At 36.7% G+C, this 27733-nt stretch overlaps 1 protein-coding gene across 1 annotated transcript in view; it reads left to right on the forward strand.

The window, feature by feature from the left end:
- The first annotated feature begins 8133 nt into the window (after positions 1–8133).
- Positions 8134–27733, forward strand: part of LOC110889616 — a 38410-nt gene continuing 18810 nt past the window's right edge. Inside the window, exons 1-16 of the mRNA XM_022137180.1 lie at positions 8134–8153; positions 8250–8312; positions 8943–9079; positions 9226–9257; positions 9359–9439; positions 9533–9629; positions 11646–11834; positions 11924–12031; positions 12159–12263; positions 12372–12810; positions 12895–13455; positions 13677–13804; positions 13884–14529; positions 14637–14827; positions 14870–15045; positions 15110–15319. Coding sequence (XP_021992872.1) covers positions 8134–8153; positions 8250–8312; positions 8943–9079; positions 9226–9257; positions 9359–9439; positions 9533–9629; positions 11646–11834; positions 11924–12031; positions 12159–12263; positions 12372–12810; positions 12895–13455; positions 13677–13804; positions 13884–14529; positions 14637–14827; positions 14870–15045; positions 15110–15319 — 3183 coding nt within the window. The remainder of the gene's footprint in view (positions 8154–8249; positions 8313–8942; positions 9080–9225; positions 9258–9358; positions 9440–9532; positions 9630–11645; positions 11835–11923; positions 12032–12158; positions 12264–12371; positions 12811–12894; positions 13456–13676; positions 13805–13883; positions 14530–14636; positions 14828–14869; positions 15046–15109; positions 15320–27733) is intronic.

A 27733-nucleotide genomic window follows, 5' to 3' on the forward strand; every position in this document is an offset into this window, starting at 1 on the left:
TGCACTAGCCGACCTTGGGTCTAGCATTAACCTCATGCCCTCATCAATGTTCAAAAGACTCGACCTAGGAACAACAAGTCCTACAAAAATGAGCATACAACTTGCTGATGGTCCGTCAAATTCCCACAAGGTGTCATCGAAAATGTCCTAGTAAAGGTAAACAAATTTGTCTACCCGGCCGACTTTGTTATACTTGATATGGAAGAAGACACCGAAGTCCCCCTCATACTAGGGAGACCATTTCTAGCCACCGCACAAGCAGTGGTAGACATGAATAACGGAACGCTCACCTTAAGGTACGGAGGTGATGAAGTAAAGTTCGGGGTTGGGAAGAGAATAGAGGACGATGACCCGGTCAACTACATGAAGGTTATTGATTCGAGTTTGGATGCTGCTCTCCGACGGTGCAACATGGGATGCAAAACATCCCACTCAGAAATTATATAACCTCACTTTGGGTCTAGCCAAGGACCCTTATTAACGTGGCGCACCACGGAGGCATTCCGCGGAACTATCCTTAGCTTAGTTTAATCTTTTAGTTTTAATTTGCAGAAATAAAACACACTCATGGTGGTAAAGGATGATAAGGGAAATGAGAAACATGGCCCCATGCACAAGAACAAGGCCACACGTCGACGATTTCTCCGTTACAGAAGGTTTAACACGGGCCGTGCCCAACCAACACGGCCCCGTGCTGAACCCCCTGCAAGAAAATGCCCAGTTCAGCTAACTGGACACGGGCCGTGTTCACCAGACACGCCCCCGTGTCCTGGCTTCTGTTTCTTTTTCTTAATTATCGTTACTGGCACCTGAACACGGGGCCGTGCCCGGTCCCCACGGGGCCGTGTCCAGGCTGCCAGTAACATAAATTTTTGCTTTAAAACACCATGTTACACATTCAATCAACCTAAAAATTTATTTTTGGGACACATTGAGGACAATGTGTAATTTAAGTGTGGGGGGGATGCTAAAACCTTGAAATGTTGCAAGTCCAAATAACAAGCCTTACACAAAACTCTATTGGAACCGCTAATCACCCCAAATTTTTTCAAATTTTTTTTTTCATTTTTTTTGTACTTGTTTAAAGTTTAAGTTGGGAATTCTAAGATTAATAAGGTTATATTTTTGCAAGTTTACAACCGATAGCGTCGTGATAAAAAGAACTAACATAAGAAAATTATGGAACGGCATGACAAACTTAGTTAAAATTCGATTATATATACTTGATCACATAGAAAAACCCATTCCCATAAAAAGTGAGTTTTGAGCCTTTATTGAGCATACAAATACACATCTTTAGACTAAATGCTCATTTTTCATTTCTTGTGTGAATAGCCGCTTGGTTCTTACGACTCTAGAACTTGCCACGACGATTCATTCCCGGTCCTTACCAACTTAAACCCAAGTAAGTAAATGATGGAGGCATTAGGACTAACCCTTTTTCTTTCAAAACCATTATTTTTATTTTTTTTTCACCTACCCAAAAACTCCTCCTAGTTAACCCCTTTGAGCCTAAACCTTTCATTTCTTTACCCTAAAACCCTTTTACCCACCAAAACCCTTTTTATTTTTACCCTTTATTTTAGTAACAAGCTCAGTTTTCGTGTGACTGAAAAAAAAATGATGATGAAGTTAGAAATAAACAAACAAAGCTCTTAAAACAAAAGCTTGTTTGAAGAAATACTTCATTAAGAATAAAAAGTCACTAAAACAAAATGTTTACGAAAACCGACGCTTTTTACGCTTTTCGCCCTTTTCTACTAACCACTAACCCAACTACCCACTTTTAGCCCAAGCCTTTACCCAAAAAGTCCTCTTGATATTTAAAAAGGTAACAAATTAAAAAGGAGGAGGATTGATTGCTTGGCAAGCCTATGGTAGGGATAAGTTCCACGCCGCTCTCGAGTGATTCACTAAAAATACACCTTCGGCCGAGTGTGAGTGATTTCTCCCGTGAGGTATGAGAACTTGTATATAAATGGAATTTTAAAAAGGCATGCTATGCCCAAATAAGTAATTTATCCTATGAAACGTTCTAAATAAATCATAACGAATAGGATTGTAAATAAATAAAAATAAAACCAAAAAGATCTTGGATTCCCGACACTCTATGACAAGCCAAAACCTTCTCTTCTTACCATTCCATTTGGGAGTGTAAGCCACGTATTAAAGAGTTTTGCTTGAGGACAAGCAAAAATTCAAGTGTGGGGGTATTTGATGTGTGTAAAATGCAACATATAAATTACATCAAATGAGCCATAAAACTAACCCTTTTTAAGTACTAATGTTGGAAAAAGAGTGTTTTTGTCTTCCTTTTGTATTTTCAGGATTAAATGAGCTCAAATTCACAAAAGAAGCAAAAAGACAGCTAAATCTAACATTAATACAAGAAAAGGAACATAAGTGGATTGCCCGACCCCTCAACAGCATCCTCCCAAGCAAAATAGAGAAGGCAGAAGACTGAACACGCCCCGTGCTCAGCCAGCACGAGGCCGTGCCCAAGAAGCAGTAGAAAAGACAAACCTATAGAAGCTTCTATTGCCCACCACGGGGCCGTGCCCAGTGAACACGGGGGCGTGGCGAAAGTACAGCAGGCTCATTAATTGTAATTGCGAATTACAATTAATGAAGAGAGAGAGTGTCAGACAGGCACGGGGCCGTGTCCAGCGGACACGGGGCCGTGCCCAGCCTTCTGTTCAGCCTATAAATAGGAGTGCTTGGTTTCATTGCAACTCATCCCTTGGCACACCACCTCTCTCACACTTCATCCACCACCCACCACCACCACAACACCATCATCCACCACCATCATCCATTGTCCATCATAGAGTGTGTGAGTCGTCTCGGGATCCAAGATTGATCGTAAGAGTTCTTGACAATCAAGGCCATGTTTGCCTAAGTCTCTTACATCACTTGGTGAAGACAAGTGTTTAGTATAATACTTTTTGTTTTTAATCTTTTGCACTTTTTATTTGGTTTTGTATTAATGACTTTAATAACTAGTTGCTTATGTTGAAGGTGATCTTTCCTTATCGTTTGTCCGTGGTGTCTTGGCATTATTTTACTGTCTATATAAAATAAAAGATTTTCACCATTCATATCTCCACGGTCTATATGGAGGTATGTTGGCTACCTGGTCGGGGGTTAAGGGAACGGTTTGGTAAGGGTCTTGCCCTTGTTCAGCGTTTAGAGGTCCTACAAGGGACCTGGGTCAAATTTAGTAGGATCTCCTTCAATGCCCATAGGTATTGGATGGCGGGGATCCAAACTCTTTGACCCCCTCATAAGTTAACTACTATTAATACTATAACCCGGCTATTTAGGACTGTATCCCTGCTGACTCAGACTACTTAGTCGAGGGTAACGTCACCTCCAAAAGAGGGGCCTACCATAATTTGCATTAATAACTTAATTCATTATCTTTCAATAATCCGACCCTTTAGGATTGTATCCTTGCTGACTCAAACTACTAGGTTGAGGGTAACGTCGCCTTCAAAAGAGGGGCCTACTACAATAACTAAGATAATCTCTTAAACAAGTGCAAAAGTGCGAAAATAATCAACGGTTATACTAATACACGAGTCGGATCCAAGTGATTCATCTTGTCTATCTTTTTTTATTTTTATTTTATTTTCAACATTTAGTTAGTTTTTATTTTCATAGTTTAAAAATCTTTTCTAACATTTTGATTTGGTTAGACATTGAGGATAAACCGGTACTAAAAGCTCTTGTGTCCTTGGACGACCTCGGTATCTTACCAACACTATACTACGTCAACGATGGGTGCACTTGCCCATATGTGTGTTTAGTGTTAGTAAATATCATGTTTTATAAATTTAAAACTTGACTAAAAGTGTAAAAGGGCTTAAAATATACATCTAAAACATATTACACTACACACGCATCAAAATCTTTTCTTTTTTTAGGAGGCAAATTTGAAAATGCATGGGGAGTTGTTTTGCCATTTAATGCACATCATATCAAGTCTCTCTTTCTTTTCGATTCAAACTTATAGCCACATTTCTCTCTTTCTTCTATATTTCTCTCTTTTTCTATATTCTTCTTCATCACAGGCGATTTCTTTTCAAATTCTAGGGTTTCTCTTACAAAGCTTCCTCGCCAAGAATGTCAGCGGAGAAGAAATCCGTCGGTGAATCACCATCTTTGTCACTCAGTTTCATAGATGATTTGAATCCGTTGAAAGATATGTGGACTATTAAGTGTCGAATCATCCGGAAATGGGTTCAGTCCTTTCGGATGGACCTCGTCTTGCTCGATGAGAATGTATTAGTATTTGTGAAGTGTTGATTCTCTTATTTTACTGTTTTAGGGTTTATACAGAGATGGTTCTCTAATCCGCATGATTTTGGGTTTGTTTTTCTTTCTGAGACTTGGTTGTGTAATAGATGTTTGTGTTTTGTGTTGTGTACTTTAGGTTTGTGTTTTTTCTGATACTCTTACATGTTTTGTAAAAGAAATGTAATTTAGGGTTAGATATAAAGGAGCAAACATGAACTATGTTTAGTTGGTTATTGATCATTGATAGATGTTTGTTCTGGGAAGCCTAAAGTTTGTTTGTTTTAGCGTTAGATGACTTTAGGGTTAGTTATAAAGAAACAAAGATGAATATTGTTTGGTTGGTTATTGATCATTGATAGATGTTTGTTGTGAGTTACTGTTTCTTTGTTAGTTTTACTCTTGGTGACATGAAACAAACTCGAAGATTGTTTGGTTTTTGAAAGTGTTTTGTGTTATGTGTAATTTACTTTTGTGTATATTTTCTGTTTTGTTTTAGTGTTAGATGACATGAAACAAAGTCAAATATTATTTGGTCTTTGTTTGTTTTAGTGTTATTAAATTTGATGCTATGCTATCTTACTAATTGTGTATATTTTCTGTTTTGTTTTAGTGTTAGATGACATGAAACAAAGTCGAATATTATTTGGTCTTTGTTTGTTTTAGTGTTATTAAATTTGATGCTATGCTATCTTACTAATTGTTTCTTTGTTTTGTGTTATTTAGGGTTATCTATATTTTCTGCTGAGTATGTTTTATATTTTTTTGAGGTACCGTTTGGTTGTTTCTTTCTAAACTATCATATTTCACTGCAATGGTCAGGGTCGTAAAATTCAAGCAGGTATTAAGGCTCCATTGATACCTGTGTTTATCTCTCAACTTCACGAGGATGAGGTTGTTATTCTATCCAGATTTGGTGTTGGAGAAAACACTGATGCCTACAAAGTTGTTAATCATGGTTACAAGATTAACTTTTACCGTTGTACGGTTGTTACACGTGCCAATGGTTGGGAAGGGGTTGATTACGGATTTAACTTCATGGCACATTCAAAAATTCTTAAAGGAGAGGGAAAGAATCTGCTCACTGTTGGTAGGACTGTTTATGATAGCCTGATATATATTTTGCTTACATTTTTGAATCTGATTACTGTTGCTATGTTTGACATTTTAGATGTTGCTGGAACTGTTGTGTGGTGTGGAGATATGGAAATCTTTCCGAATGAAAGAAAAAGGATTAACTTTGATATTCAAGATGTGTAGTAAATTTTTCTATCCCACTTATATAAATTTGTTTGTGTGTTATTATTGTATTTAATGTATTGAGGATTCATTAAATGATTTTTCTTATTTATTACTAGACCAATGATTATGTTGTTTTATATCTGTTTATGTGTTATTATGTGTTACTAGACCAATGAGTATGGTGTTATTATGTCTTACTAGAAAATGTTATTAAATTGTTGTTTTATTATTGCATTTAATACAAAGACAGACTAAATCATTGCCATCATTTATTGTGAATGATTAGTGTTCTTTTAATAGATAGTATAGATTTTAGTGGAACTTTTAATGCTGTTTTTTTATCTGTTTGTTGTAGTGGAGAAGTAGTTCGTTGTACTTTGTGGAATGGATATGCACAACAATTTAATGATTTCTTGGCGCAAAACAATCCGAATGAGAATGTGAGGGCTGTCATTCAGCATGCGAAGATTAAGAAGTGACAGGGTAATTTACATTTGACTGATTCACTTACTTTAGTGTTTCCAATGTGTTATTTGTTACATTTTTTTAATAACATTTTCTTATTTATGTGATGAATATTGTTACGTGCAGGACAATATACCGTTCAGAATGATAAGTTTGGAACTCGACTGTTTCTCAACGAAGAAATTGATGAGGTTAATGAACTTCGTAGGAGGTACTATCACTGTATTATATTTCTTATTTTTCATATTTTTCTTAACACGAGTGTGAGTATTAACACGAATGTTGTTTTTATAGGCTTTTAGTGAAACAATTTGAAGGCGGTGCTTCTTCTTCTCAAACCATACTTTCATCTCAGAGTGTATTTCCAGTCCGTCAAGAATTTCTAATTGAGACTCCTAAGAAACATGTTGATGAAATAATTGAGACTGAAAGCGTATGAATATTTCTATATACATACAAAGTCATTTAATTTCCTTTACTTTTTCTATGTTTTATAATTTTAGTATGTTAATAAAGCTTTATCTTTCATATTGTAGGTAATAAGTTGGCGTCAACCCGCGCATTGCGGCGGGACATAATCAAAACGGAAATATATATGTAAAAAGCTTTTAAAACAGACAAAAAGTGATTGTGGCGCAACCCGACCCATTTAATCGCACATAGACTTTTTTACTAGGCCCACTTGAACTATCCATATTAAACATTTACCATGTATTACACCTAATGTCCTAATGAGTTGTGTCTATCTACTTGCAAAAGTTAACATTGACCTCTCTACATGTGACCAAACGAATCTTCATATCCTAAACGTTAGAAGGTAGCCCATGCAACATCTAAAGGGCAACAATATGCATATAGTTTTGAATTGCAAAAAAGATAAGTGATGCAAGATCATTGAAATATTACTTGGTTAACAGGTATGTGCCGCCATTATCGGGTAGCCCAATTCGTAGAGGCTCAAGCCACTTGGAGGGGAGGTCCCGACCCAGATGAATATTCAACCAAATCAACCAAATTCAAAACAAAACTTTCTAAAAACGAAAATAAAATGAAGGATTAAAATGAATCCCATTTGTTTTCGGTCGGGACTAAAACCAATACACTTAGTAAAGAAGATGAATAATTATAAAGACCCGTTGGAAACGGGCCAAAAAGTACAAAATTACACCAAATGTAATCGCCTAATAAACCAACCACCAAAATAACCTATACACATCAAAAACACCAAATTCAAAGAAACAGTTAAAATGTCAATTTAAATTCGGACCCATAGTTTTTGCAGCAGATACAATGAAGCAATCCGAATTAATACCATCTGTTGCATTGGTTCCCTACTGCAGGAGAATCGTATGAAACAGGTTGTTAGACTTCTACGAAGCATTTCGTCAAACAGATGGTGTGCAAACACCAAAATGTCCTTGACTATGACTTGTTTGTAAAATGCCAGCAAGAGTGTAGTATGTAAACAAAAATTGTAAAACTTAACAAATATATCCAAACCTGAATTATCAAGTAACCCAAATCAAATTCCCAAAACCTGAATAATAAACCCGATCAACACCCTAAAAAGTACGGAGTTTAACACATAATCAAAAGGATACACCTTTTTGCAAGGCCCTCACACTGAAACTTCTTCGTACAACAAATGACACCTCTAAATAATCCAAATACCAACAATTACACAAATTAAATGAAAAAAACAAATGATATAAACATGCAACTTGAAGTATATGAGCCCAACCCACTAAAAGATATGTCGCCAACCAATATGCGAATCATTGGCAACCGCAACCCTCTGTTCAATAAACATTCGTGTGCCTCTTCACGTAGTCAACTTACTACAGTATAAAACCAACCCACCAATGAAAACACACACACAGATCGTTGCATGTACCCTCTTCATACGCTACGTTTCTTTTCTTTCCAACTAAGACAACCCTTCCCTAATATCAAAACCGAAGATTGGATGAATAGGTTTTAGTTTTTTCAGATTTTAACCCGCCCATAACACCCAGAACTCCTGAAGGGTCGATTTCAAAAGAAATCTGCATCGGAATGGTTGGTGTGTGATCTGACCGGTGACATCTCTGTGAGAAAGTAACTGCCGTCGGCGTCGCTGGTGTATAGATTATGGAGTTAGGAGAATTGTGGTGAGCGGTTACGACTCGTCGTAGACGAAGATGCTACAGTTATGATTTTTTGAAAAGGTTTTGCATAGTGGTTTTTGCTTTTCCAAACCTAAACAGGGTATTGAATCGCCGGAGACAAATAGGCGGCGGTTACAACTCATCAGGGAGGAAGAGACGGCGGTATGACTCGCCTGAGATGAATAAGCGACGGTTACAAATCACCGAAAGGGCATGATTTCAATAGTTTACGGTTTATGAAATATTTGTTTTTATGGCAACAATAATTCTGGTGTAAACGTTAGGATGTTGAACGGAAACTCTGTGTGAAATTTGGATAGTTCGTATGGATGAAGTGAAAGGGAAGGGCTCCCTTTTATATTGTGCAATAATCTTTTCTTGAACCATTACAACGGTCCGTAAAAGTCAAGACGGTGCGTAACTCAAACGACACATCCCTTGCCTTTTGTGACATTCTATTTCCGAGGAGGCGTGAGTGGTGACGTTTTGTTGGTTTTTGTATAGATAGATAATGTCATGTGTGGTAGTTGCAACGATCAAAATTGTTCAAGAAAACTATGGGTGGTTTTATCTGGCATGTCGAAACTGTAACAAGAAGGTGTTGACTAAAACTGAATACTTACAATATGCTAAAATCATTTCTGATGAGGTCATGAATCTGTCACCTACTTCATTGGTTTGTCCGAAATGCGATAAAGAATGCACATCGATAACCATTAAGTAAGTTAATGTTGCTTTTTAGGTTTATTACTTCCTATAATTGGACTGTAATTTAACTACTATTTATTACAGGTTCAAGGTACATTTAAGAGTTCAAGATGAAACCGGTAGTGTGTCTTTTGTGATGTTTGATAAAGATGTAACGAAGATCATTGGTTCAACTGCGAGTGATATAAGGGAACGCCAAGTGAAGGCCAATGATACTGAAAGTTTTCCACATGAAATATCTCGTTTGGTCAAAAAGAAGTTGGCTTTTAAAATTAAAGTTTCTGATTACAACCTTAACCATGACTATCATGTTTACACTATCCAAAAAGTATGTGATGATCCGACATACTTGCTGAATTGGTTGCAGGTAATGGTAATGCTCTTGAGGTTGCTGATGAGGTAAGACTTTTTGGATATCTTTTATTGATGTGTTTTTGGTTTCCAATTTTTGTATTTTAAATAACTTAGCTGAATTTCTTTTGGTAATATTTTGATATTAGGTGTTTAGTCAAGAAGGTTCAGAAATCAAAGCTGTTCAATTATCTGAATCCTCACAGATGGCTGGTGCTGCTATTTCAAAGGTGAATATGGATTCTATGGTTTTGTTTTTTCTTGTCTGTAGATTATATTACCTTATTTGATACCTTAGTAGTTGTTTTGTGATTTAATTCAAGGATGTTGTATCTGTTACTGCCGACTCTTCCGTTGTCGAAACCGAGAAGGATTCGGGTACCAGTCCCAATGGTAAACGTTCGTTGCAGGAGGTGGAAGGTTAACATGTTGGGGAACTGTCTTCTAGCAACAAAAATAATCGAAAGAGGTCATCTAGGGTTAACATCTAGCTCATTTCACGTCTTTGTCTTTTGATGTTTAATCGAATCTAAGTTTTTGGTATGTACTTAAGTATGTGTTTTTTGAAGTTGGGTTGTTGTTGGTAAGTGTTAACTACTGAAACAGTTTGTATGTATGTGTTAGATGTTGGTAACTTATGAACTTGGATTGTGTGGTAAACCATGATGTGGTTTACTTTTTTGTATTATAAACTATGTTTTTATGCTGCTAACTATAATCTTTGCTTATAATGTGTGTTTTGATTTGTGCAATATATTTTATGAGATGTTTAGTATGGTTGGTCGTAGTATAAATTCTACTTTTTAATGGTACGTTTCAATGTATGTTTAGTTTATAACCACATTATAAAGAAATTGTTAATATCCACTAATTATGTCAAAGAAGTTATTAAATTAATGTTCCTTAAGTCAATTTTCGTTATGACAAATTGATAATGTAGTATAGATAACTTACATATTATCCAACCCTTTTGTAAACTAATGTAGGAACCAATAGATTGATAAGACGAAGACAAGGACGGTTAGAAAATATGTAGCATTTAAATCCATAGAAGTTTCTCCATGCACATAAATTACATGACAATGTGACTCCGTAAAAATGAATTATCAAACTTCAAATCCAAATATAAATCGGGTCTATCGCGGGTATGGTAACTTCATTGTAAGAACGAATATATTGGTAAAACCAAGACAAGCATGATTAACAAAATATGTATTAATTAAATCCATATAAATTACGTTAAGTTTCAATTTAAATTACTTAGATATGGAGCATCCAAAAAACAGTTTGTAAAGAAACAAAGAAATAAAATCAGTACAAAATAAATACAACTAAAGGTCCTTGAATTGGGCTGCATTTTGCAACTAAATGGTATAAACCTTTCAATAATTTGTGCTCCATAAGTTGTGAACCATAAAACCATGTAAAAGGCCCACAACTTGAATCAGTTTTCTTAAATCCTAATCTCATTACCTCCGCTATGAATACCCTCTTATTTCCTTGGTCTGAATCAAAGTGAAGATAAAAAATTAGCACCAGAATCTCAATGCACATTTGAACACCCTCTCACTTTGAAGCAATCGATCAATATTTAATGGTAGGTTTTTCTATTCCATTTGTTTAAATCTTCTCTACAGATTTGTCTGCGTTGATTGTTTTTTTTAGTTAGGTTTTTAATGGGGATGTTCAATCACCACTATCTGTTAAAAAAATTGATTTTTGGACAGTGGTTACAATAATCACTTGTAGCTAGCCCTAAATCACATATATTTTTCCAATTCTTATGTGCAATTATGGAGAGTAATAAGAATTTTATACCAAGAGATAGAAAGTGTTTTCCACAGTGCAGTACCCAAATGTCCAAAGAGTCAAGGAAGATAAGAAAGTCTATCCTGAATAAGCGTAGAAACAGTGGTGTGTTTCACTCTCTACAGACACCTCCTATTATTCATACACTTCCGGCCAATGTTCCTATTACTACGAACGATAATCGAGGTCTGTTTTTGATGATCGTTTTTCATAATACGTATATAAATGTAATGTTATATTAACAGAAACCTATTTGTTTATCTATAACAACCAGTATCATCAAAAGGTCTGTATGAACCCTCAAGTCTACATTACACGCCATTCCCTATAAATCAGAATCAAATTGTAATGTCATTCGAATCCTCTTCTATAAATATGGGTAAATAACTCTACTGCTACTTTTCAAATTATTTTACATACTGATTGTAAAAAATGTGAAATTGTAACTATTTATAACTGGAATTAACCAAATCTCGTCATGTACAGCATGTCACACGCCCGCCAAGTTAGATCGAACATGTGTTAGTACGATTCCTCTGACTTCATCCAGTTATGGTAAGTTTATAAATTGTATTTTTTTAAGGTATGATATCATATTTGACCTTGTCACTTTGTTTCAATTTTTAGGACAATCCGAAAATGCTAATTATGGTGTGCATGACTCTAGAAAGAGGAAACAAAGATTCAAAACGATGGATATAAGTAAATTTGATTTATCTATTGTAGCTGATGAAAGGAGGACGTCTTCAATGGTCACACCACTTGCATCATCCAATCATCATACTGAGAGCAGCCCTCTAATGAATATTACAAACTGTATGCTCTATAGAGTTTTGTTATTACTGTTAACAATTCATTGAATGTTGCTCGAAGTTTTATAACATTTGTAAATTTTGTCTTGCAAGTGGATCGCGTTACAGTAAGTTCCCATCGAAGTCATATTCCAACTCCTCCGAATATTGATATTAGAACTTCTCGACGTTTGCCAAAGTGTTCCATAGTAGGCATTAATGGTATGTGGTTTACTTTTAATGCAAAACTAAATATAGGTTTCCGATTCACTATATTTGAGTAATGTATTGCATATCTTCCTACCTGTTGGAACTGATGTTAATGGTCATTTCTAAAATGAAATGGCAGGAAAAGAAAACTCCTACCCTGGTGAAAGGTCTAACTTTGATGATTCCAATTCCTCTGATTGTTTACCATCTTCTATCCTAAAAAACATTTCCGGAATTGCAAGAGGTACATACCCTCCTTTAACATATCAAAGTATTTTTCCACATAACACTTTAATCTCCTAATATTTCTCTTATATAATCATCTTTTTTATGTGCCTATATAATTTTGTAGAATATGTTGATCATGGAGATGCTATTTTTGTATGTTCTTACTGTCATGCAATGCTTTGGAAAGATGAAATGCTTAGGGGTAATTTGGATTCTAAGAAATCTGCTTTTTCTCTTTGTTGTTCGTACGGAGACGTTGAATTGCCTCCCTCACCTGTTCCTCCTCCGTTGCTCGAAAGGTTTTACAGAAGAGGCTCTCTTGAAAGCCGCAATTTCATGAATAATATTCGAGCATATAACATGATGTTTTCCTTCACATCTCTTGGTGGCAAGGTTTCTAAAAGTTTTCAAAAAAGCAAAGGTCCTTATGTTTTCGGATTACAAGGACAAAATTACCATCGCATTGGTAGTCTGCTACCAAATGAGGGTGAAGAGCCCAATTTTTCACAGCTTTATATTTATGATTCCCAAAACGAGGATTTTAACCGTCAAAAGGCTGTAAGGTAAATTAACCATTCACTAAATACTGGTTCGAATATCTGTTTTTCTTATATCTCCTATATATAATAAAATAATTTTCTACACAGTGTCGAGGAAGGTTCGAAAACAACTACTAAACAAGTGCTTGATCTTGCCATCATATCCAGTGTTAAAAAAGTGTTGGATTCTTGTAATCCACTTGTGAAGTCATTTAGAATGGTACGAGATTGTTTTAAAGAAAATGACTGGCAAAATGTAAGACTCAAGCTCATTGGAACAAGGGATAAGGATGGTAGAATTTTTAACTTGCCTACAGCTGAAGAAATTGCTGCATTAATAATTGGTGATTTTGATGGAGCCTTTGATAAAAGGGATATCATAGTTCAAACAAAATCAGGCGGTCTTCAGAGAATTACTGAGCTTCATCCCTCTTATTTTGCATTGCAATATCCACTTATTTTCCCGTATGCAGAAGATGGATTTAGACTTGGTATTAAACATCGAGGTGTTTCAGTTGATTGTGATATACTTAGAACCAGCACCACAATGAGAGAATTTTTTAGTTACAGAATACAAGACAGACCCAAACAATTTTCGTTGTTACTCAATGCTCAAAAGCTATTCCAACAGTTTGTGGTTGATGCTTATACAATGATAGAATCTGCACGGTTAGCTTACATAAAGACACAACAACCCAAACTTAGAACTCAAACCTTTAAGAATTTAAATCAAAGTGTAGAAAACGAATTTTGTTGCCTTCATCATTCACCGGCGGATCGAGATTTATGATGCAAAAGTACCTAGATGCTATGGCAATCTGCAAAGCTATAGGATATCCGGATCTCTTCATAACAGTAACCTGTAATCCCAATTGGCCTGAGATTTATAGGTGTTTAAAAGACAAACGGCTGAATCCTCAAGACAGACCAGATATTATCGCACGGTTATTCAAAATTAAAATCAATAATCTAATTCAAGATTTCAAGAAACATAAATTCTTTGGTGAGATACAAGCAAGTAAGTGATTGTAAAATGTTTTAATTAATTTGTCAAACATAAATTCTTTATTAACAGTTTTTTTCACGTAATATTTCAGTTATTTATACAATCGAATTTCAGAAACGTGGTCTACCTCATGCTCATATATGTTTATCCTTAAGTGCCGAGAGCAAGTTTCCAACTGCTAAAGAAATTGATTTGGTTATTAGTGCTGAAATACCTGACAAAGAGACGGATGCTGAACTGTATGAACTTGTCAAACAGTTTATGATCCACGGTCCGTGTGGTACAGACAACCCTCATTGTCCATGCATGGTTTATTTAAAATGTTCAAAGAAGTTTCCGAAAAAGTATGTAGATGAGACTTGTGTTGATTCTGAAGGATATCCTATCTACCGTCGTTGGCAAACATGTAACACTATAGAAAAAAATGGTGTGTTGCTTGACAATAGGTTTGTAGTTCCATACAATGCTATGTTACTTAAAAAGTATCAGTGCCACATAAATGTTGAGTGGTGTAACCAAACAGGATCCATCAAATATTTGTTCAAATACATTAATAAGGGTCCGGATAGAGTGACAGCTTCTGTTTACCAAAGTACGACAACTGCTGACGTGAACAAGGAAAATGAGGAAATGGCTAATAATCAAAATCGGTCAAACAAAATAGAAGTAGATGAAGTTAAAGCATATCTTGATTGTAGATATGTTTCAACGTGTGAAGCTGCTTGGAGAATCTTCAGGTTTAACATACACTATCGAGTTCCATCTGTTAAATATTGCCTTTTCATTGCGAAGATGGTCAGGCTATTGTTTATGACGATAATTCAAACTTGTGTGACGTGGTTAGTAACCCAACTGTGAAAATGACTATGTTTACAGAATGGATGAAATGTAACCAAACGGATGCATTCGCTAGAACATTGAAGTATATAGAGTTTCCAAGACACTTTGTATGGATACGCAAAGAACGAAAGTGGATTCGTAGAAAAAGACCTTTTGGTGCAGTTGGTAGGATACATTATGTACCTCCATCACTTGGTGATTGTTATTTCTTGAAAATTTTATTGAATCACGTTATAGGACCAATGAGTTTTGATGATATAAAAACCGTTGATGGAAAAATTTATCAAACCTTTAAAGATGCATGCCTCGCTCACGGTCTGTTGGACGATGATAATGAGTATATAATTGCCATGAAGGAAGCAAGCACATGGTCCACTTCTTTAACTGATGAACAGCAAAAAGTGTATCAAACCGTATGATCGGGCTAGCTTAAAAAAGCAACTTGCATCTTTCTTAAAATCTTTAACTAATGAACAGCAAAAAGTGTATCAAACCGTCATGAATCCAGTTGCTAAAGGAAGTGGAGGTGTTTTCTTTCTATATGGTTACGGTGGAACTGGTAAAACATTTCTCTGGAAAACATTTGCAGCTGCGTTACGTTCCAAAGGTGAAGTTGTTTTGAATGTTGCATCCAGTGGTATTGCATCACTTCTATTAGATGGCGGTAGAACAACTCATTCCAGATTTGTAATTCCTGTAGGATCGGATTCTGACCCGAACGAGTCAATCAGAGGAGTTTGATCAGATATAGGTGCGGAAAACAAGTACCTGACGTAGAAACAGCTAGATATCTTCTTAAATCTCTTTTCTGATTAATTTGACAGCTTTTACATTCAATTCTCACACCGGCAACACCTCGGCATGGAAATCAGAAGGTTACAAATGATGTCCTCTTATGTGGTATTTATAGTCCAGGTAGGTTCCCTTATACGGACATGTCCGTATAAGCGGACCTGACGAATAAGCGGACCTCCCATGTCCGTATAAGCGGACCTCCTCTCTACAACACATATTCTCTCTAGTTTTCTCGTAAAACACGCCCTAATCTATACATTACAATGAGAGACTCGATCTAAGACGAAATCAACAGATGTAGTGCACCAACAGACTCCCCCTCAGATGTTGATGGAGTCGACTATCGAGTCACAACAATGCTGTGTCTTCACATCTACAGTCTTGATCAGTCTCTGGGCTTTTCTTTCTCTCTATCTTCAGACTCCCCCTCTCGATTTACTGGTATTCCTTTGTTCTTCAGTAACATCTTCAGGATCGTTGTCTGGCTTTCCGTCTAACAGCTTCTCATCTTATCCTGCAAAAGCTCTACCTCAAAGTAAATTTCTTTCACATATATATTTCAAACATATAACCCTGCACCAATTCAGACTCTCCTTCAAAACAAACACAGATTTTGATGAACCACTTGAAAGGTTAGATTATGAAAACATTTAATTTCACACAAACACTCCCCCTCAAATATTGCTCATCATGTTTAGCACTCGGAATTTTGAAAATCAGCTATTCAACATCAGTTGTCGAAAATCTTTTTGACTTTTTCAAAAATTTATGCTAAAACACACTGAAAATCTTTTTGGATTTTGAAATAAAGAAACCTGTAATGCAGTAAAGAAAATATTTACAGACAATATTTTTGTGAGTTCGTGTAAGAGGATCATATCAGTTTATGAGACATGTCACTAACACCGTTAAGCTTGATTGCATTTTCAGTTCGAAACAATTCACCTAGATTGTCAGTATATCGGTCCACTGAAATTTTCACACAAAGTTCAATTGATCCGAGATACGATATTAATGTCTTAAGAACTTAAACTTATCCGTGTGTCCCACTACTTGAATATACTCCCGTATCCAGATCCCAATATTCAGTCTTACAGGTGAGTATACCACAGATGATATCTGTTCAGGGGTTAAATGCGAAACCGTGAGAGCTTAGGTCAGAACTTCCGTTCAGCAGAGAGATGACGACTCGATTTTTGGTGTGTCCCCTTTAGAGGATCTTTTGATTACAACAGCAGCGACTATCAATTTTATTATTTCATCAGCTCGCTGAGGGCGATGCTGTGTTTCAAGCATTTGCGGAAAGCATTATCCGAGGACTAGGTCAGTACTTCCATACAGCAGAAGTCCCGGGATAATACCCCAGATATCACTGAGCATAAAGACCTAGTATCTCAGAATAAGGGACCTTTCAAACAAGATTTCAGGGGTTACTTATATATCCAAGTTTGTGTTAACCCGCAGAACAAGCAAGTTTGAAATTTAGTTTATATCTCGTCAGAATTTACTAAATGTGTAAAATCCTACTGGCATATCCTCAGTGAGATTGTTTATCACATTTTATCTTTACATTTCTTTAGCATGTTGTGACAGCCTACTGACGTACTATCATTTCCTCTTTTCACAACGAAACTCATTTTTGAATTTTATCATGTTTTTGGCTTTTTCAAATTTTCAAATGTTTTTGGATTTTCAGAAATTTCCCTACTAATGCAAACACATTCCAAAGAAAATTTGAAAACTTCTAGACTCTTGACCCACTAGAATCATGAAAAGTAAAACAAAACTGTACAGAAACTTGACAACTGACATCGAATCACATCAAATCGCCATTCACTAGGCATAAACAATCTGAACTCCCCGTTTCAACAAACCATTTTCTCATTTAGATCTCAAAACACTTAAGTTTGTTTTAATCGAAATGATTTTTCCAGGAAATGAGTTTGTGTTTACCACTTTTAAGTTTACCACTTATGAAGCATGGGGATATGGTTCATCATCTTGTTTATCAATCTCATATGAATAGTAAATCAAGTACAACTTAATGTCCCTGATTTACCACTTTCAGTACGGAAACTTCTGTACCACTTGTAAACATAAACTCTTCAATTAATACCACTTGTAGGTAAACCAATTAATACCACTTGTAGGATTTACTGTAGGAATGAGACGTCTACAGAAACCTTTACCACTCGTCGAATTATTCAGAAAGATGCCGATTCCTGCTTCTCAATTACCAACCTGGAAGCTCCGGCGTAGTCATTCAACCTGTAAACATTTAAACATTATTCAAAATCTTTCAAACAAACTTTTCAAACACTAGAATGATGCCGATTCCTGATCCACGATATAAACTTGGGATCTCCGGCATAGTCCTTAGACTATCATGGAAAACAAACTTCCATCCAAGTCTTTTCAGACTTGATGGATTTCAACTCTTGCGCAGTGGGGTTGTATGTTGCCTTTTTAGTTGCATAAAAGTATTTAACCCCCTTTGCTTTCCCACTCAACATTTTCCCAAAAATCTTCTTTACACTTCCATTAATTGTTTTCTCGACATCAAAATCTTTTTTCTCATTATAAAACTGATTCGAAATCTCAGTTTTACCAACTTTCTTTTTAACTTCTTCAAATTTCAGTGATGGAAACTCCTCATCATTCACTGAAATTTTCTCCTCAACCTGTGGCTCTTCTGGCTTTGTGGAACCAGATTCATCGCCGACATTCACATCAACCTTTTTAGCAACCCACATTTGGTTTTCATTCTCTTTCTTTTTATGAAAATTCTTTTTCGAACACTCACCAACCTCAAATTTTGAATTTTCAAAAAATTTAAGTCTATTGGTTGGTGGTTCAACATCGACAACTTTTTCTTTCAATTTCTGAGAAACTCCCTGTTTTGTTTTTGCATTTGTCGAACAGTTCCATGAAATGTGACCAGCTTCATTGCACTTGTAACAGGTTTGAGTCTCTCTTTGATAAAACACTTCAGTTCCATTTTTCTTTCTTTCAGCAAGAAACTCTTGATTTGATTGTCTCCAGAATGGTTTCTTCTGTTCCTCATCTGAGCTTCCACCTGACACAAATTATGGTTTTGTTTTAGAATTTTTATCATTTTTATAGTTTTCTGGTGGAACAAAACCTAATCCTTTCTTTTTGTAGCTACGATTTTGGTTAGGTTTCTTTTGAAAACCAGAACCAGAATTGTAACCCTTTTTCTTGTTTAGGCGTTGTTGAACTCTTGAAGTGTACTTTTTAGGTTTTTCAGTAAGATTTAAATCTTTTATTTCAGAAATATTGATTTCTGTCATTTTGAAAACCGTTTTGATCATGTCAAAGCGAACACTTCTTATTGGAAATTCTTTGTCATAATATAATTTGTCCGAATCATTTAAAGTGTATACAACTTCAAATGTTTCATCATCCAAATTTGCTTTTGATAACAAAAATTCTATACTGTAAGACCGTTTAACCGACGAATTTTGACTGTTGACTGACGAATTTGACCCTCCAGACTCAGATTTTGACTCGGACTCCTCATCAGTATCCAACACCTGATCGACCACCTTTTTAATTAACTCAGACTCATGATCGGTATCGGACGAGGTAAACGTGACATCAATGTTATCTGGTAAAACGTCAGTTGTGTCGGTTTTTAGCTTTATATTGACTGCTTTCTCAAGTTGTTCCTCGTTTGGTTTCCTAGGAGAATACCCTTCCCAAATTGGAGGTGGACACTTGTTATAGCTAACAGTCGGTTTCTTACCACAATCTTTCTTCTTCTTTGGCTTCTCATCTTGAAAAGCTTCCATACCTGCAACAGTTGGATAAATACGATCAATGAGATAATCAGAACTAGAATAGCTTAGCAGTAATCGTCTAATTCTCTCATTCTCTATTTTCTCTGTTTCCAACTCTTGCTTCCATTTAGCACTCTCTTCGATGTAGAAATTTATTGCTTTCTGCTTTGACATCATGACTGCATTCAACATCGTCAGTGCTTGTTCTCTTTCTGAGTTTGTCTTTTGGAGACCAGTTACTGTTTTGTTCAAGACATCGTACGATTCTTTCACATAATTGAGGTTGAACAGTAACTGCTCCTTCTTCTTCTCGTACTCAGCTATAATGTCGTCTTTTGCTACACATTCCTTGCAAGCTTCCAAACACTTCTCGCAAGGCTTGACGACTTCAACAATCTTCTCAACCTCGATTGTTTTCACAACTTCAAACACCTTTTCAGCTTCATTCACCTTTTCTTCATCTTTCACAACTTCGGTAATCTTTTCAGCACCACTTTCAACATTTTGAACATCACTTTCAGATTCCTTTTGTCGTTCTTTAGCAGCTCTTTTCTCCTTCAGTTTCTTCATGTGATCTGCAAAATAGAAATGAAAACTTTCAGGAGAAAGATGAGATTTAGCAACATTTATATGTTTTTCTTCCTCAACATCACTGCTACTATCAACTGGTGACTGATCAAACTGTGCAGATTTTTCAGAATCAGCATCTGATACACCAGAATCAGACGGTGTTTAATCAAATACAACTGCTTTTTCTGAAATAACCTCATTCTGTACACTCTCACATGAACTCTGTAAACTTTCATCTGAACCCTCTGAAATTTCTCCAGATCTTTCTGAAAGTTCATCAGTACTTTCTGAATTTTCATCAGATGTAACAGACTTTTCATCCTCACTTGCTACATTCACTCCAATAGATTTCATCCAAGTAGCAAACAAGTCTGGCTCTCGGACAATCTTGGCAATGAATGCTTTGAACTCTCCTTTTTCATCAACAAACATATCCTAGCTGAAGCCTTTAGGTAGTCTCTCATCATCTTGATCAACAAAATAGGCTTTGCTATCAGGAGATATGTATTTGTCCCAGCTGAAATCCACTACACATGCTCTCTTGGGGTCTTCAATCTTCCTACCATGAGCCATCTGTGGTTCTTGAGATTGACCAACTTACTGATAGATAGCTTTCCGATAGTAGTCGTCTTTTCCGAATGGATTCTGTGCACCGCTAGCTTCTCTTCCCTTGCATTCACGTTTGAAATGGCCTTTCTCCCTGCATCGAAAACAAGTAACTTTAGATTTATCAAAACCTAAAGTAGATACATGAGCATCAAGAAAATCATTTCTCCCGGTAATTGCTTTGAACTTCTCAGCACGTCGAAGAACACTTGCAAGACACCATTTGATATCCATGAGTTCCATCTCTTCGGCGTCTATCTGATCGTAATCCTCCTTTGTAAGCATAGGATTTCCGATCCGACCAGTAACAAGACCTTCATAGGATAACAATACAGAACCAAGAAGTGCCATGTGATCTTTTGCAGTGTCTTCTGAAAAGCTTTGACCTTCTGGAAGGTTGAGAGCTATATTGCATTGAATCACATATCCATTTCCAGTCTTTGTTCCCTGAGACTGAAAGCTTGTATTTGTCTCTTTTGGATTTACACTCGGAAACGATGAAAATCCACTACTACTCTTGTTTGAACCCTGATCAGCCTTTTTTGATGAATCCCCAGCACTGAATGCGGTTTGAATTTTTGGACTTCTCTCAGCTTCAGGAACTGAATGCTACCTTTATAGTACATTTTTACATCCTGTTGACCACTGGGACTGCTCATCCTAGAATTCTTTTGTTGTTCCAAATCCTGACTCTCGATCTTCTCTATGAACTGAGATATAGTCAACCCATCATAAACACCTGTGTTTTTCAGAATCATCAGATAGGTTCCCCACTCTTTCTGAGGCAACGCATCAGCTAACTTATCCACCCATTCCTCACGATCTTTCTTAATGATCAGCATCGACATCGATCGTACTAGGTGACAGTATCTCTCAATCAGCTTCTGTCACACCCTGGCTTTGCGGAAGCGTGGTTATTTTGGTGTGACTTCTTAATACCATAGCTTAACCATAACAAAGCTATATGAAATAAAACCATGCAAGATCATCCATTTAATTAAGTTAAAAACCAAATACAACAACACTGTCTCAATGGAAACACATCCTAACGACATTGTTCAACAACACAAACATTAACATGACATAAACACAGTTTAAGGACTGTGACTTGTCCAGGAAAGAGTCACATTCCCCAAACTAGGATGACCTCGTAACTAGTGCAGCGGGAAAACGTGTCATACCGCGCCAGATCCTTTAATTCCCTGAAATACATGTAAGTTGAAAAATCAACAATAATGTTGAGTGAGTTCATGTGTTTAGTATGTGCGCGCGAATAAACCTTTATAATCATTGTAAGTGTGAATATTTTGTAAACTCTGGTATGAAAGCAAATAAGGAAACATATCAGTTAATGTGTAACCACATGGTCCAACCTGCGGGCGCATGGGAGGGGATAGGACAAGGTCACCACATGGTCCAACCTGCGGGCGCATGGGTGGTGTTAAGACAAGGTCACCACATGGTCCAACCTTAGGGCGCATGGGTGGGGTTTGTTATGCTCAAATAGGCCTATCACTTGTATCCCTCGATCGTACTACGAGGACTAATGTTCTTAAGGTTTCACCTACCCAAATCACATAACCTAACAGTTCCTTCCTTAGCTGACCATACCATGTAAGAAATATTCGTAATCATAGTAACATGTATTTCACCCCCGCAGTTTAGAAAACTGAAAACAGTTATGAGAGAAGGGGGACATGAACTCACAGTGGTGCGTTTCTACCAAGTATGCCTCCAAATCAAGCAGCTGTGTGACGACCTACACGTACTAATTCTATTAGACGGACGGCCGTGCCTTAGCTTTATGGTTTAAGTTTTTGGGAAATAGTTAGGCAACTATTTCGTGTTTATATTTTTGTAAATACTTGGTAATCATTTTCCTTCCCAAGGATGGGGGATTTAATACATGTGTGTTCGAAATATATTATTAAGTCTCACATAAAATATATTTTATTTCTAACTCCAAAATATAAATATTCTTCTCAAAAATATTATATTTTCTATTACATAAATTTTCCCAAAATAATACCTTGACAAAAATACGCGTTAAGTCATAATTTCTTAAAATGCGTAAGTTACGTTTTAAATGATCGAGTGGTAATAATAATTACCGGTGTAACTTATATATTTATCGTAGAGACGTTTGTATTATTTTGGATCCATTAACATTCGATAGTATTATTTTTACCCTAAAAATAATACTAGTATTTTCACAAAATAATCATAAACACATATCAAGTGATTTTATGAAAAATATATACTAAATATATATTTACCAAGTTTTATTTTGTGAAATCCCACCTTCGATGTTTGTAAATAAAGTCGTGGCGAAATCGATAATTTGAAAACAAGTCGAAAAGTATTTCTAACACTTATAGTGAAAACAATTCTAAGTGTTAGGTTTTTAGAAAAATTTCGCCAGAGTTTCCTCTGTAACTGGATGTGGCCACGCTTTCAAGCGTATCATTTTCTTTTATAAATCAAATCAACCATTTTTCTTATTCAACAACAACTTTATTCCAACATCATACTAGTTCAAAAATATCGCAAACGCATGAACTCGTGGGTTGTGTAAATGTGTGTAGTAACTTCCCATTATTTTTAATAGATCTTTCTACTTTTATAAATGAGGTCGGTTTCTCGAAATTCTTATTTTTACAGAAAATGCATTTGTACATCTTCTAGACAAAATTTCAAAAATAATTCTCTTGTTAAAACTTTTTGTCACACAAGTGTTTACACACTTGTGGGTTCATAAAAACATCTTTAGTTTATGAAAGACCCGGCTTCTAAAAATATGGTTTCTTTTGACACTTGGTCCTTTGAAAATACCACTTGTAGATCCGTAGATCTACTAGTTTAGAACCCCATTTTATAAGAAAAATTGTTTTTACACAAGTTCATGGTTATAGGTAGTGGTGGTCTTCATCTAACCACTCCTCACACTATAACATACACTAGGTCATGTTCCATGAACATGACTTAGCCGGGTTAGATGACGATCCGAGCTACTACTAGCATAAATCAACACTAAATAATCATAATAAAACAAGTCTCACAAGTTTTACACAAATATTCATCTATTAACCCCTTTGTTTATATTATTTAGTAGACTTTTACCATGTCTTTTTGTGTGTTCGTAGATTTTAACCGACAATGTTCCTTTTAACCACTTTAAAATAGATCAAGTGTGTGTTTCAAGCAACTTACTACTAGCTCGAGGCTAGGGAAGAAACTAGTCGGAAAACGCGTGGATAAAAGCAATGGGGTGAGGTTCTTGACGATCCGCAAGCACCGGGTCTCCTTATGTGAACTCTAGCACCTTGATATTTATGTGAAATTGCAAAATGGAAAATTTGAAATGTTGGTGGATGGCTTTGAAGTTCGGCCGATAGCATCAAAGAAGGAAAAAAAAGAGTTGCAATTTGTTGTTGTAATGAATGATAATGTTTAGTCCTTTAAGCAATTTATAAACCATATACTCTCTTTATCCACTAAACAATATGTAGGCTAGATATTGAACCCTTGAGATTATAATAATCAAAAAGAGTACAAAGTGTGTCACCTAATATGGTGAACGATCGGACAAGGGGTGGGGGGGTTTGGTTTGGGTTTAACTAATTAGTCAAGGTAGTCTAGTTAGTTTATTTAATTTAATTAGTGTAGTTTGTGGTGTGTAATTTATAACGGGTGTTAGGGTACTCGGGGACCCTAACTAGCTCAGAAAAAGAAAAAAAATAATGTAAATGACAATATTTTTATGTCCCGGGTTAAGTCCGTTGTACGGTTGGATATTACTCCGTTAAAGTGTTAAATAGGTATTTAAAGTGTCGTTAATATTTCTTTTTAGTGACACAGTTTATTCCCGACACTTTGGAAAGTGTCTAGTAATATTTTTCCAACTTTTTGCACTTTACTAGTTTAGATAAATGCTGAATTTTTATTTAAAGTGCAGGATTTTGTACTCAAAGTACGTTTTAGGCACATCCGGTCACTATAATTATCACCTAGTGACGCAGTTCTACAACCCTTATATCCCTACACTCACCACTAGTGTAGCAACTATCTCAGGCTCTTACAGGCCTTAGAGGCAGTACCTGCCTGGTGCTAGTTATAACAGCACGTTTAATAGGTTATCCGTTCATTGTGCTACTGTGCGTTTGGTGCATCGCGGTTGTCACTACAGTTCTGTATGTAAATAGTAGAGTGACAGCAATTGAAGTATGATGCAAGTAAGTACATGTATCAGTATTCAAGTAGCAGTTTATCCCCAATTTCAAGTAAGCACAGTAATTAAGCAGTAATTATATATTAATTAAGTCGTACGGATACCTGGTTTGGTGAGGGTTGTCACATTCTCCCCCCGTTAAATAAATTTCGTCCCGAAATTTAAGTTCTGCTACTAGATGCAGGGTTATTGGGAAATAAGTGGGGGTATTTCTCTTTCATCCGGTCCTCACGCTCCCAGGTGTATTCAGGACCATGTCTGGCATTCCAACGAACCTTGACGAGCTTGACACTGTTCCAGCGGGTCTTGTTTACTTTCCAATCCGTAACCTCAACAGGTTCTTCAAAAAAATGGAGCGTGTCATCAACATGAATTTCGTCGGTGGGAATGACAACGGTATCTTGAGTTGGACTTTTCTTCAGGTTGGATACATGAAATGTATCGTGAACTGAATGGAGTTCAGCAGGTAAGTCCAGCTTGTATGCTACTAGTCCTATTCTTTCCAAAACTCTGAAAGGACCAATGTAGCGCAGATTCAACTTCCCACGCTTCCCAAAGCGTGCCACACCCTTCCAGGGTGATACCTTCAACAAAACCATATCTCCTACCTCAAATTACAGAGGTTTCCTGCTTCGATCCGCGGAGGCTTTCTGACGGTCACGAGCCGCACTGATGCGATCTCGGATCTGTGCAATCTTATCTGTGGTTTCCTGGACTACATCAGGACCAACCAACTGTCTATCACCTGCGTCAGACCAACAAAGTGGTGATCTGCACTTGCGCCCATATAAAGCTTCAAATGGCGCGGCACCAATACTGGTATGGTAGCTGTTGTTGTATGAAAACTCAACCAGAGGCAAATGCTTATCCCAGCTACCGCCCAAATCCATAACACATGCTCTCAGCATGTCTTCCAACGTCTGTATCGTCCGCTCGCTTTGACCGTCGGTCTGCGGATGAAAAGCAGTGCTCATATTCAACTTCTTCGAGCGAAAAGCTTCTTGGAAGGATTGCCAAATCCTTGAGACGAACCTTCCGTCTCTATCAGAGATAATTGAGAGAGGTACTCCATGGCGTGTAACAATCTCTCTCATGTAAATTTCGGCCAATTTACTCGTATTATCCTTTTCTCGGATAGGTAAGAAGTGTGCTGACTTCGTTAATCGATCCACTATCACCCAGATAGTGTCATGGCCTTTTGGCGTTCTTGGCAACTTCGTAATAAAATCCATGGAGATTTGTTCCCACTTCCACTTGGGAATTTCCGGTTGTTGCAGAAGTCCTGAAGGCTTCTGGTATTCCGCTTTAACCTTAGCGCAAGTTAAACATTTGCTCACATATACAGCCACATCGCCTTTCATCCTAGGCCACCAATAATAATCTTTAAGATCCTGGTACATCTTATCCGCTCCAGGGTGGATAGAGTACCGCGACTTGTGAGCTTCATCGAAAATCACCTTCCTTAAACCTCCAAACAAAGGAACCCAAATTCTTTTCTCAAAACATAACGTTCCTTCCCCGTTTGGTACCAATAACTTCTCCATCCCTCGGAGATATTCCTCTTCAAGGTTTCTCTCCTTGAGAGCTTCCTTCTGCGCGGCACGAATGCGCAAGGAAAGATTGGTCTGAATAATCATCTCCAAAGCCCTAACCCTTATGGGCTTGATCCTCTCTTTTCGACTTAGGGCATCGGCGACCACATTCGCCTTCCCTGGATGATACTTTATCTCGCAGTCGTAGTCGTTCAACAACTCGACCCATCGTCTTTGCCTCATATTCAACTCCTTCTGGTTGAATATATGTTGTAGGCTCTTGTGATCTGTGAAGATTGTACATTTCGTACCATAAAGGTAGTGTCTCCAAATCTTCAAAGCAAAAACTACTGCGCCAAGCTCCAAATCGTGAGTGGTATAGTTCTTTTCGGGCATTTTCAGCTGACGCGATGCGTAAGCTGTGACAACCCGTATTTTCGAGGTACAAGTCGTTCGTTTCGCTCTTACGAATAAACGGATATACTTATCTATTTTCGACAAATTAAATTTATACTCGTTTAGTATCGTGTGCAAACTTGTAGTCGAAACCGAGTCCGTTGGTGACGAACCTACCCGAACCGTTTGAACCATGACATAAACCGCATAGCATCAAGTTTTGAGGCCCGAACCCTTAGCGTGAATATCTTACATTTATGTTATATAAATCTTTATTAGTTGATATTAGGTTTATACTAATAACGATATATGATAAAGTACCGAAGTAATATAACCCAAATCAAACTCCCTGTAAATATTCAGCCCAATCAACATAGTGTTGTGACAGCCCAATTCGAGCCCTTAATCTCTACATGTTTCAGCACTACTAGTTGGGCTTGAGCCCATTATCGGCCAAAACAGAAGCAAAGGGAACCGACTATCTATTGTTATTTATTTGCACGTATCATGTATGTTATTATGGAATACAAAAAGAAAGCGTAACCCTACCCTTCTCCCAAGAATACGGACGACAGCTGATACCCCTCCCCACCTCCATCGAAACCTCTTCTTTTAGGGATCACCCTTCGTGTCTTAAGTTCCTGGTTAGTCGATCATCCTTATTCAATTCTTGGTTTATTGTTTGTTCTTGATATATGCTATTTGGTTGTTATAGTTACACCCGATATATGATTGAGTTAGTAATTTCATGTTGGGTGAATCTTTAATTCATAAGTGTTAGTTCGGTTCATGTATGAGTTGAATAACCAAGATTGTACATGCATGGTATATGATGTTTACGTAATGAGGTTTCTGTGTGTGATTTCTTTGATTGCTACAGTAGGGTAATAGTTTTACTGTTAACCATATGTGTTACTAGTATGAATTAATTTGAAAGGATGTCTCTAGTGATAAATGGCCGACAACTATGTTTTTGATAAATTTCCATTGGGCCGCACATATATTACTTGATTTAGGCTGCATAAGGTTTGAGTATGTGATGATTATTTAATCACTGATGCTATGGCCATGATTGAATATTGGTCCAGTGAGCATTGTGTGGGTAAACAAATTGTCGGCCACTAAACTTTATTAGACAACCATGTGATTTCATATGTGATTGATGCTTATACAT

This window comes from Helianthus annuus, chromosome 2, assembly GCF_002127325.2.
Source record: "Helianthus annuus cultivar XRQ/B chromosome 2, HanXRQr2.0-SUNRISE, whole genome shotgun sequence".
NCBI classification, from domain to species: domain Eukaryota; kingdom Viridiplantae; phylum Streptophyta; class Magnoliopsida; order Asterales; family Asteraceae; genus Helianthus; species Helianthus annuus.